At 35.3% G+C, this 11,103-nt stretch overlaps 3 protein-coding genes across 3 annotated transcripts; 2 read left to right on the forward strand and 1 right to left on the reverse strand.

Annotated features, from left to right (window-relative positions):
• The first annotated feature begins 1,709 nt into the window (after window positions 1–1,709).
• On the forward strand, window positions 1,710–4,541 carry LOC105178922 (protein DEHYDRATION-INDUCED 19 homolog 4-like). Its single transcript, XM_011102515.2, has 5 exons — window positions 1,710–2,043; window positions 2,721–2,860; window positions 3,621–3,698; window positions 3,827–4,083; window positions 4,253–4,541. Exons 1-5 carry the CDS (start codon window positions 1,983–1,985, stop codon window positions 4,359–4,361), a joined length of 645 nt encoding a protein of 214 aa, XP_011100817.1. The 5' UTR covers window positions 1,710–1,982; the 3' UTR covers window positions 4,362–4,541.
• Window positions 4,542–4,652: 111 nt separating this feature from the next.
• On the reverse strand, window positions 4,653–7,824 carry LOC105178921. Its single transcript, XM_011102513.2, has 6 exons — window positions 7,345–7,824; window positions 6,447–6,652; window positions 5,754–6,027; window positions 5,581–5,666; window positions 5,411–5,502; window positions 4,653–5,239 (listed from the first exon to the last, which is right to left on the reverse strand). The coding sequence occupies exons 1-6, from the start codon at window positions 7,552–7,554 to the stop codon at window positions 5,022–5,024; spliced, it is 1,086 nt and encodes a 361-aa protein (XP_011100815.1). The 5' UTR covers window positions 7,555–7,824; the 3' UTR covers window positions 4,653–5,021.
• A 2,494-nt stretch (window positions 7,825–10,318) lies between these two features.
• On the forward strand, window positions 10,319–11,090 carry LOC105178923 (major allergen Pru av 1-like). The gene is made up of 2 exons (XM_011102516.2): window positions 10,319–10,603; window positions 10,711–11,090. Exons 1-2 carry the CDS (start codon window positions 10,420–10,422, stop codon window positions 11,007–11,009), a joined length of 483 nt encoding a protein of 160 aa, XP_011100818.1. The 5' UTR covers window positions 10,319–10,419; the 3' UTR covers window positions 11,010–11,090.
• Window positions 11,091–11,103: the final 13 nt, after the last annotated feature.

The raw sequence follows: 11,103 nt of genomic DNA on the forward strand, positions 1-11,103 counted from the left end.
CCTCACTCCCTATTTTCAGAATATATATAAATTACAAGCAAAACCCCAAAATTCATAAAAAACTTTAAATTATTTATAAAAATACTTTAATCTAGAATAACAACATTCTCTCATCAATTTATTGCTTTTACATTCATTTATATTTTCAAACACCTTTATTTTGTTTAAATTTAAAAATTTTAATTTTCATTGATGTGCATAAAAATAAGTTGGTATAAACAATCCAAAAAAAAGAAAGAAACAAGAGGCTCCTAAAATTCTAGGAGGCTCCCATCATGAGGATAGTCCGCTGAAAAATTACTAGGTTCAGCCCAAGAGGGAAGCCCAGTTCTGCCCAAGAAGGAGGCTTGGTACAAGGCCTACCGAACCTCAAACCCACCTGCCAACCCCAGTTCAGGAAAACGAAAGCGTCTCCAAGAAGCTGAATTCCTTGACCTAGAAGGGCTCCTTACAAAAGTAAGAATCCTCATGGAAAAGGAATCCTCCCTCAACTAAAGACGTGTTGCTCAAGCCAAGGAGGAGAAAAGATCGAGCCTTATTCCCAAATTTTTGCCATCTTTTTCTGAAATGCAGCTCATAACATAAAGTCCCTACGAAGAGGGATTCCTTCTCTATAAATATAGGCAGCATTCCCCAACAAACATACCTTGAAGAAGCTGAAAATTATCTTGCTATTTTAATGCAACTCTCAATTTGTATTTTTGTCATATTTTACTCACGAAATTTTTATTTTTATTTCAATTTATCATTTTAGCACCCCTCAACAAGGACGCTACTTCGGTCCTTCAATAGGGCTTTTTTCAGTTCTCTAACAAGGACGCCTTCTTCCATGCACCAACAGAGACGCTTTCTTCAATCCTCCAACAGGGACGTCTTCTTCAGTCTTCCAACAGGGACGTCTTCTTCAGTCTTCCAACAGGGATGTCTTCTTTAGTCCTCTAACAGGGATGCCTTCTTTAGTCCTCCAACAAGGGCACCTTTAATCCACCAACAGGGACACCTTTAATCCACCAACAGGGACACCTTTAATCCTTCTACGGGTACTCTATCCAAAATTTAGAAAACCACTCTCCCTTCTTGCTTTAGCATTCGAATTGCACTATTACATGATTTATTTTACGAAATTGTTTGCTCTATCACAATTTGTATTATATTTTATTTTTTACGATTATTTTTCTCCTAAATCCGATACTAATTTGGGCGTCGGAGTGCTAACGCCTTTTTTACAGGTCTCCACTTAAGAATTGGCATTTACTTCGACCCAAACTTTAAGTATAGTTCATATTAATTGGAACTGTGTATTTTTTTAACGCATTATTAATAATAATTGCTCAAAAACTCTTTTTTTATGGATTTGATTTATAATGATGAGGAGAGGGTCCAAAATTTATCGTATAGAGCTCTCGTTTTTCGGAGCTTCATTTACAATGTATATATGTATATATATAGTGATAATATCACTTGTTATAAACCACGTATAAATAAATATCATAAAATTGAATTTATAATACATTTATGGACAAAATTTAATATGTGAATAGTTCAATTTAGTGCATAATCCACCACACAAACTCCGAGAGTACATCACGCATCACAAGGTTGTACAGTCCAGTAATTAAACTAGTAGGTAGTGGCAGTCCCGCAAATTCAAGCAAATGCAACGCCTTTTCTGCAAGAGAACGGAGAGTATATAAGTTCCGACGTGTCTGACCTTGAGGAATACCGTGGTGGAGAGCTTCACACTTGCCTGCCTCTCTTCCTTAATTTCTCAGAAGCTTCGCTTCTTCAGCTTTAATAAACACAAAACTCACACACACACAACACACACATGTAGAGTTATATGTCTTCATTTCTCCCTTAGTTTGAGTAGATTGCGTGTGTCTGTGTGTGTGTGTGTTTCCGCGCAAGTGGGTTCTATAGAATTCTGAGAGTGAAGCTCTTTTGGTAATTTGGTTTTTTTATATTAATATTTTCAAGAAAAAATGAACTCTGATTCATGGGCTCGGATTTCTACTTATTCTAGGCGCTATCAATCTCGATCAGGTTTGTTGAATTATCAACCCTTTTACCTGATTTCGATGAAAAAATATGTTGTCTTTCGGTCTTCTTCAGAATTTACAAGGAGTTAAATAATTTTTAGGAAATTTAGTGGAATTGGGATTTCTTTTTTTTTTTTTTTTGTTCGTCGTGTTTCTTAGCTGCTGTGATTTTGGAAACAAAATACGTGGTCTGGAACTATTTTTCGTGTGAAATTTGGAAGTTTTATATCTGTATCAATGTAAATTTTTGGAATTTTTTGCTTTAGTTTTTGTTAATTTCTGCTTGTGGGTTCTCTTCAAGGAACCTGGAAACTGGAAAGGTTTTGGGTTATTGTTTTAGTGGGAACCCAATGCTCTATTCGGGTTCATCATATAGAAACTTAGTTTTGTGCGAGAAATGAGAAGGAAAATTGAAACTTTTCTTTTTCCCATTCATTTTTAGTGTAATTTTACTCGTAACAAAATTGTGGAACTTTTGTTTGTCATAGCTCCGGGTTCCCAAAACGAAGCATGATAGAAAATTTGCGATCTTTTCTTTTGCAGAACGTTTTAGTGTGCGGTTTTTAGTTTTAAATAATTTGCAAACTGTTGTCATTTGTTTAAGATGTATAAGTATATTTCTTTTCATGCATTGTTATAATGTACACTTGATGCTAATGGTTTTTTGAGGGTATTCTACAGATGTATATCATGGAGAAGAGTACGAGGGTGAAGAGGAGCAGAGGCCTGAGTTTCTATGCCCATTTTGTGCCGAAGATTTTGATATTGTGGGGCTTTGTTGTCATATTGATGAAGAGCATGCCATTGAAGCCAAGAATGGGGTACCAAGACATTACTGCTCTCTTTTCATTCTTGTTTTAGTGTTTGTTTGTGTGTATATGGGCTACAATTCGGGGTTGGATCGCATGCACTCTTGTATTAGTTGTGCAACTATATGAGAGTTTGTAAATTGCGGACAATCTGTTAGAGCGTGAGCATTGGTGAAGCACTTTTGAGTAAGAGAATGGAACTTTTCATATGTTATAATGATCAGTGCTTAGGACTTGATTTTGGCCTGTTGTTGCAGAAAGTTGGGTGATGTTCGGATTTGTTTACTTGTTTGAAGGTCTACCCAGATAGAAAATGCCTCCCAAAAGAATAATAGGGAGTAAGACACTTCATGAAGATTTTGTTTTGCATGCTCTGATCAGAGTCATAACCCGTTACATTTTATTTACTGAATGTTGTGATCTGATGAAAGAATCTAAGTCACAAAGAAATGGATGAGTGCACATTTATAATGTGTTAGCAGGCGTTTTTCGTTGTTTCTATGGTGTTCCGTTCCGTTTGAGAGCATAATCATGCCGTACCATTATCGGTTTGCTATAAATGTCATGATGCATATTGGTAAGATGTGGTTATGAATGTCAACTAGTGTACCTTTTGCCGCTAGGTTGAATTTTTTAAATATTATGCTTGGACTTTACAAATTTCTTAGTTGAATGCAGCCAACATTTGGGCCATGTCGATGTGTGAGAGCTGTAGGGGTTTGTCTGAATAATACATCTTGGTTGTTATATAGATGGATTTTTATCCATGCAGGTCTGCCCTGTTTGTGCTAAAAGAGTTGGAGCAGACTTGGTTCGCCATATAACCGTGCAGCATGGAAGCCTTCTTAAAATATCCTTCGGAAGATACCAGAATGCTAAAGAACTTGTTACTTTTTATAACCACCAATTTTCTTTTCTTCCAAATTGTATGCAAATATTAGCATTGCAGATTATTGCTCTCCTTGACTTGAGCATTACGTGCAGCGGAGGAGAAGATTTCGAAGAGGAGGATCCAATTTGTCATTTTCCATTTTAAGAAAAGAGTTGAAAGAAGGGAATCTGCAATCCTTTCTTGGTGGATCCTCATTTTTGGTTTCCTCCTCTCGTATGGAGACTGATCCACTGTTAACCTCATTCATGCAAAAGGTGGTTGATGAACCTTCTTCTGTCCAACCTCTATCTTCGGCTGAGACTACCCTTATGGCAGCGCCCTCCCATGAGGGTTTGGCTGATAGGTATGTCCATCTTATAAAAATTGATCCATTAGCACCAGCTCCATGAGCTGTTCTTTATTTTATGATGGTCAGTTCATAACAAGGCCCACGTATATTGCCTTTACTTCATGTTTCTGAAGCATCATTGTACCTAAAACGTTATTCTGACTTACTTGGCTTCATAATGCAGAGTCTTTAAACAGCCTCCTCTGTCAGATGAGGACCTAAAAGAGAAGGCTCAAAGATGCAAATTTGTTCAAGGGCTTGTGCTGTCGACTTTTCTTGATGATGACTTGTAAACATTGCAGTATCCCCAGCATATAGCAGCTATGCTAGTTTACATTTTAGAAATGGAAATCTAGTTTGGTGGGATTAATATCAGGAAACAGCTATCATTTTACTCTGTATCCTGACTAAGACATGATTTATCACAAAACATATTATGTGCATAATGAAGCTATGAATGTTAGTAAGATATACCATTATGTGCCATATTCCTATTGCTTTGAGGTTATGTGGCAATTTGCACGAAGTTGTTAATCTACAATTCTACAGTATACACAGCCAAATGCAACAACAATTCTATAGTATACACAGCCAAAGAGTTGCATGCACATTATATTCATCAAGAAGTTGTTAATCTACAATTCTATAGTGTACACAGCCAAATGCAACAACAATTCTATAGTATACACAGCCAAAGAGTTGCATGCTACATTATATTCATCAACCCTCTCCAACAAAAAAGCCCTACGGCAACAGTACTCATCTACTGAAGTTCCAGAAAACCCATGACAACACCTTTATATCTGCTTTCGCTGTAGGAAAAGCCACTTGCAAGGTTGCTTTAACTTCTCAATTTCTCCAAAAAATTCCATCACCGACCTCTAAGGTTGTTCAGGAGCCTGGTGGTATTGGAGGAGAGAGATGTTTGTGTTTCAACTCTCAACTTCCAACTTCTATCTCCAGAATGTGTTGTGAGACATGAAAAAGTTGTAATCAGGATGATCGACTTGCACAACTCGAAGCCAGTTGTCAGCGGCTCGCAATAGCGAATTGACCTTCTGGCGTTCATAAACTCCATTCCCATCTGAGTCTGAGACTTTAAACTTGTATGAGACAAGTCCAAATATTGGCAGCGAGAGCTTGCTGTCAGCATTCTGCATGCCCTCGCTGTCTGTTCACAAGAAATTGTTGTCCAGTTAGTTATAATATCTACCTAACGCTAGTTCTTGTTATTAGTTTATAGGACAACCTAGGGCAAACCAAAGGGGAGGAAAAGAAAAGAAAAAGACTGCATGGGGAAGAGAGAAAAAGAAAATACTGAAACAAAGAAGAAGCGACTTACTTCTAACAGGTTTTGCAAGGGAATGGAAAGTTAAGAAACAGGCATCAACATTTTGCAGAGTTGGGCCAATAGGTATCCTGTATATAGGGTACCTGCATAATAAGATGAGTTTTAGTATCGGAGTAGATCAGTGCCAAAGCATCTTGGTTTCTTTTCTGAGATAAGGTTACCAAGCAACAGAAATCCAGCTTGATGGAGTCAGATCACAGCTTCTATATGTTTTCAGTTGAGGAAAGCGGGAGGCAAGTATTGACATCTGTTTGAATGCAAGCCAGTAGAAGTCTTTTGTCAACGCCAAAATTTAATAAACTTCAGTAAAATGGTCCAGAAAAAAACTACTTGCCTTATCAGCTAATGGTTCACGATGAAATGGAAGCTCCCTCTCAAAGTACTCAAAAATAAGAAGACCTGGGGGATTGCTAATATCATCCCCATCAATCGATGATTCCGTCAAAGGATTGTTTCTTCCTGCAAATCTGCTATACCCTTGGCCAACTGTGTTCTTCTGGCTCCAAGATCCCTGATTACTACTGGCACCTCTATCAGTTCCACACTCACTGTCACCATCACTACTCGTCTCCCTAGATGAAGTGGCATCGCTCTCCTCTCCAGGCCTCCTATTACAATGTCAAAATCAACATGAGAAACTGAGTTACTGTCACCCATGAAAACATTTCATCATATCAAGATACCTTGGATGGATAACTGGCCAAATAAAAGGAGCTGCATGGATGAAGTCGATAAAAATACTGTAACGCAAAGATTAACACCTATTTTTCTGAAATCCCATAATCAATTCACCCTCTGCACGAGTCACCACTAAATGACTTACAAGACACTGCAACCATCCAATGACGCCTTCATAGAATGACAACCATCAATCTTGTGTTTTTCTTCAAAGAACTTATTATAGCAGTAAATATACTGTGACTGCGGGGTCACAAGTGGTCTCTCCTATCAAGTGCACCTCTTTCATCCTGGAAACAAAGAAAAAAGAAAAAGAAAGGAGAAAGGAAAAGACAACAAATGATCTCACCTTTGTTCCCCAACATGTCTCGTTGGATCTATATACAGTTGAATACCAGACAGGGATGGCACATAATATTGGACAACCGAATCACTCCAAAGAAGAGGAACCCCAACTCCATAAACACTCCACTCTCGGAAAGATTCCCAAAGATCTCCGAGAATGAAGTATGGATGGAACTCACTACTACGATTCCGCCATGCTTGCATACTCGTCTGCAGATCTCAAAAGGTGCATCAAATTAGACGATTAAGGTTTGCTTCCACAGTGACTTAATCTCACAAGATATGTGAAATCAATTATATGAAGTGCTAGATTAAGCCCATTGCAATAATGCCAGCAGTTCATTGTAATTAAGCTCAAGATTCTAAGATCCTTAATTTTGAATTACTTCAACAATTATTGTTGACAACTTTATAACTGGCCGTGATATTCATGTCTCACTGAACAGTAAATGAACAACATAAGGGAACAACACCAAGAAATGAAAAATACCAGACCAAAATACACACCCACTAAAAAATCAAATACTAGCTAGCATCATAGAAAGAACATAAAGGATCACTTCATCAATTTGTATTCATGAGAAGGTCAAAACTTCTTCTCTCCATTTCAGTTTGGTTGTTATCCTAGGAACCCAACTCGACAGAAAAGAGGATTTTCAGCTTCCATCTAGTTAGTTGAATTACATAATGCAGCACTAAACAAACTAAAAAATTGGGGAAAAGAATCATCTTTACATAAAGAAGCAGCGTATAGTGATTAATCTAATGAATAATATCACTACTTTAAACAAAAAAGTAACAACATAAACCTACGAACGACTCTCAAAACAGTAAAAAGAAATATATAACTTTTCATCTGTTCTTACTTCCAGGAAACCAAAAAGCAAAGAAAAATAATTTACCCTTGGAAAATGTTGAGCTGCCACAACAGGAGTGGTGTGCTCCAAGAATCGATCCAAATATGAATCAGACCGGAATTCTCTTTTCTCGGATAATGCTGAATATGACGAATTTAGCTTCGGTTGCTGCTGTTGCTGGTTGTACTTGTACTTTCTCATCGCTGGCGGACTGTAGTACAACCTTTCTTCCCCTGTCCTCCTCCTCGCCGACATTTACCTCCCAGATTAACAATTAAAAAGCAGAATTTCTATTAATTGATTTCTGTACGCAAACATATGTCGTCTGTAAATGCTTGATCTTTGAATACTGTCCCTTCAATCACCGGTTCTGTTTGCAACAACAAATTTAGGGTTTTCAAGTGTTTTAAAAAAAGGAAATTGGGAATTTCAGGAATTTTTTTATTAGGGTTTTGAAGACTGGGTTTTTGCATAAATCTTGTCAAAGCCAAAGAAATGATTTGTGATGCAAAGACTCGAGAAAGAAGGTGCACTGTAAGTGTCGTGTACGTATGCTCCAGAGAACTCTAGTTTCACAATGACGATATCACCCTTGACATTTAAGTTCCATTATTGCCCTCATTTCTTAAAAAATATAAAAAATAAAAAACCTCTCTTCAAATATCTTGATATGAATCAAATAATAAAAGTGTATTAAAACCTCTAATCTAGATTGTGTTGCTCTCATCTAAATTATTATATAACAACTACAAATACATATTTGATATGAATTATGTATAGTTCAGATAAAGTGATAAATCATATTTATCTATGATTGATCTAATTAAGTTGAAAATCATTACAATCTCTTCGGAATTATATCTCAGCTCAAATTTAATTGACACAAATGTCCTAATTAAGAAGCCTAAACTCAAAATTTTGCTGCAATCCAACTCTAATTGAACCCGCTAATTAAAATATTACAACATAAATTACTCATAAAGTCTGAATTTCCCTATTTCATATGGGGGCACCGACTTTATGTCAATTTTATTTAAAAATTTCTTTTTGTGCATAACTCTGTACATATATATATATATATTCAATTAATGCTGAGGTGCAACTTGTTTGACAATCGTGCTATGTTCTTTCCCCAATGCTAATCTAGTCACGTCATCATTTCTGGAAGGTTATTAAATTATAGATAAGGTATAATAATCTTTCCTAACTTTCAACATAATTATAAATATATTTTATTATTTAAAAAATTATAAATGCACTCATAATATTTGATAAAATTATATAATTCTTGAACGAATGTATGAAATTATTAATTATGCTCTTGTATTTTTTTTTCTTTTTAAAATATGAGTTTATAAAAATCGATTGGGGTGGATGAAAAAATTTATAAAATTATATATAAATTATAATTTTTAGCCCACAAGAATATTTTGATTAATTGACCATAAAAAAAATGAATGGAGCCTAACTGAAACTAACAGAATGAACTAATTGTTAGACAGACGTTAAAATTAGGGAATATTGATAATTTTTCAAATGATAAGAAGATATTCGTAATTATGTCAAATCTCAAGAAAGATCGTTGTAATTTATCCTAAATTATATAATAAACACAGAAAATCCCCCCCAAAAAAAATAAATAAAAGATTGCAACTTAAAATTAGTGCAAAACCCGAATTTAGATTTTAAATAAATCTAATAAACCTTGGAGGATAAATTTATTAAAAATAGGAGACAAGATTAGTTTCTGAGCGTATTAAATATTTTTCACATTGCCCACCTACCAGAATGTGGGTGGGGTGTAGGTGGTTGGTGGTCAAGTTCGATGTGCTGAGATATTATTAATCATATTTTGACGTGTGTTCAAAAAAATAAAACTTTAAATTCGTACATAAAAAGATTTAAATAAGCTTAAGACAATATTAATTCTTCAATATATGACATGTAAATAATATATCCTACGAATGTCTAAATTAGTGTGGTCGTATAAAAGAAATAATAAAAATCGAGGGGAAAAAAGTTAGTATTTATAAATTTTTTAACTTATATAATTTCATATGAATTAAAAATTAATTTAAAAATATCAAATGATTAGTATGAATCTATATATATTTAAAATTATTTCAAGATTAACTCAAAAGGTGAGGGCATTGTGTACTAATATTCACGACTTTTAAAGTAACCCCACATCGTACCACATGTCGTGTTCTTGGAAAGAGGGGATCGCTCCATCAGACTAATGCATATCCGATAATATCATCTTTGATTGCATGCGGGGACATCAATACATCTGTACTACACCAATTATTCAAAGAATATTCGATCAAGAATTCGTCGTGTTACCCACCATAAAATATAATTACTATACCACCCCTATTTGTATAATTTTAATTGGTCACCTTGTTTTTCTTTTTTTTTTTAAAAAATAAAAATAAAATGAAGGCGGCTTTTGCTAAATTTGTAGAATTTATAAATTCTACGTCCGACAAAAATTTAAAGATTTTATCCAGTTGGTAGATTAGGTTTGTTAATTTAATACCTGCTCCACTTAACTAAATTTACCAATTTATTTCTCATAACTTGCACTACTGTGGGTCGTTAATTTGCCTTTCTATTTTAATGCAAAGTGGATAAGTGAAGACATTAAAAATATATTAATATTTGTATTTTTTTTTTTAAGATAAGATCAGAACATGATCCTAAAATTATATATAGATCGTTTATAGAAATACTTACAGATTACTCATCAATATAGCTATAGCAGAAAGAATCAAATCCACAATCAATTAATTCTTTTTTATAAATCGAGTCAATAAATATTAGATATTAATATCTACATATGAAAGGGAAATTTCCAAAGATCTCCAACAGTTCAATTAGATAATGATCTTATACTTTAATGTATGCCAAGTAGAGAACAAAGACAAACATTACAATAAAAGAAGACTATATATACTATTGCAACATGTGTTATCCACAGGGACAACCTTAAGCCCCCCGGCTTCACTTATAAATAGGGCTTTCGATCCTCATGATTTCTCACATCAATCAAACTCAAAGCCGGTACCAATTCTGAGTTTGCTCTCTCTCAAGTTTCTTCGATCAGTACAAGATTTGAACATGGGTGTGACAACTTACGAGCATGAAGATGTCTCCTCAATCCCACCACACAGGTTGTTTAAGTCACTCGTTCTTGATTCCGACAACCTCATCCCTAAGGTCCTCCCACAGGCCATCAAGAGTTGTGAAACCCTTGAGGGCGATGGAGGTCCTGGAACCGTCAAGTTGTTAACTTTTGGCGAAGGTACGTATTTATAATAATATTAATCATAGTTTTCAATTTTAGACGAGGGCGATATATATAATTATTTCAATCATATTATATTAAATTGTTATGTATGATACGTACAGGGAGTCAATACAAGCATGCGAAGCACAGAATCGATGAAATTGACGAGAAAAATTACGTGTTCAAATACACGGTGCTAGAAGGTGATGCTTTTGGAGACCAGCTTGAATCGATCTCCAACGTTGTGAAGATTGAGGCGGGGCCGGACGGAGGATCCATCTGCAAGACCGTCAGCACATACCACACCAAAGGAGATCACCACATCGCAGAAGACAAGATCAAGGAAGGCAAAGAGAAGGCAAAGGCAATCTTCAAGGCAATTGAGGCTCACCTCCATGCACACCCTCATGAATACAACTAAATTAATTAAAACCACGCTTTTTCTTATATAATCCCCCGAATTAAATAAAGTGTGTCGCTACATATGAAAGTGTTTTTTAAATTGTGAGTACCAC

This window comes from Sesamum indicum, unplaced genomic scaffold (genome assembly GCF_000512975.1).
Source record: "Sesamum indicum cultivar Zhongzhi No. 13 unplaced genomic scaffold, S_indicum_v1.0 scaffold00109, whole genome shotgun sequence".
Taxonomy (NCBI): Eukaryota; Viridiplantae; Streptophyta; class Magnoliopsida; order Lamiales; family Pedaliaceae; genus Sesamum; species Sesamum indicum.

Excerpts from the sequence above, each read along its gene's own strand:
- LOC105178922 (XM_011102515.2), top strand. The coding sequence starts at position 1,983 with ATGAACTCTGATTCATGGGCTCGGATTTCTACTTATTCTAGGCGCTAT. Across the intron at positions 3,699-3,826 it reads AGCATGGAAGCCTTCTTAAA|GTGCAGCGGAGGAGAAGATT; the intron begins ATATCCTTCGGA and ends CTTGAGCATTAC. Across the intron at positions 4,084-4,252 it reads CATGAGGGTTTGGCTGATAG|AGTCTTTAAACAGCCTCCTC; the intron begins GTATGTCCATCT and ends TTCATAATGCAG.
- LOC105178921 (XM_011102513.2), bottom strand. The coding sequence starts at position 7,554 with ATGTCGGCGAGGAGGAGGACAGGGGAAGAAAGGTTGTACTACAGTCCG. Across the intron at positions 6,028-6,446 it reads AGACATGTTGGGGAACAAAG|GAGGCCTGGAGAGGAGAGCG; the intron begins GTGAGATCATTT and ends ACATTGTAATAG. Across the intron at positions 5,503-5,580 it reads AGCTGGATTTCTGTTGCTTG|GTACCCTATATACAGGATAC; the intron begins GTAACCTTATCT and ends CTTATTATGCAG.
- LOC105178923 (XM_011102516.2), top strand. The coding sequence starts at position 10,420 with ATGGGTGTGACAACTTACGAGCATGAAGATGTCTCCTCAATCCCACCA. Across the intron at positions 10,604-10,710 it reads GTTGTTAACTTTTGGCGAAG|GGAGTCAATACAAGCATGCG; the intron begins GTACGTATTTAT and ends TGATACGTACAG.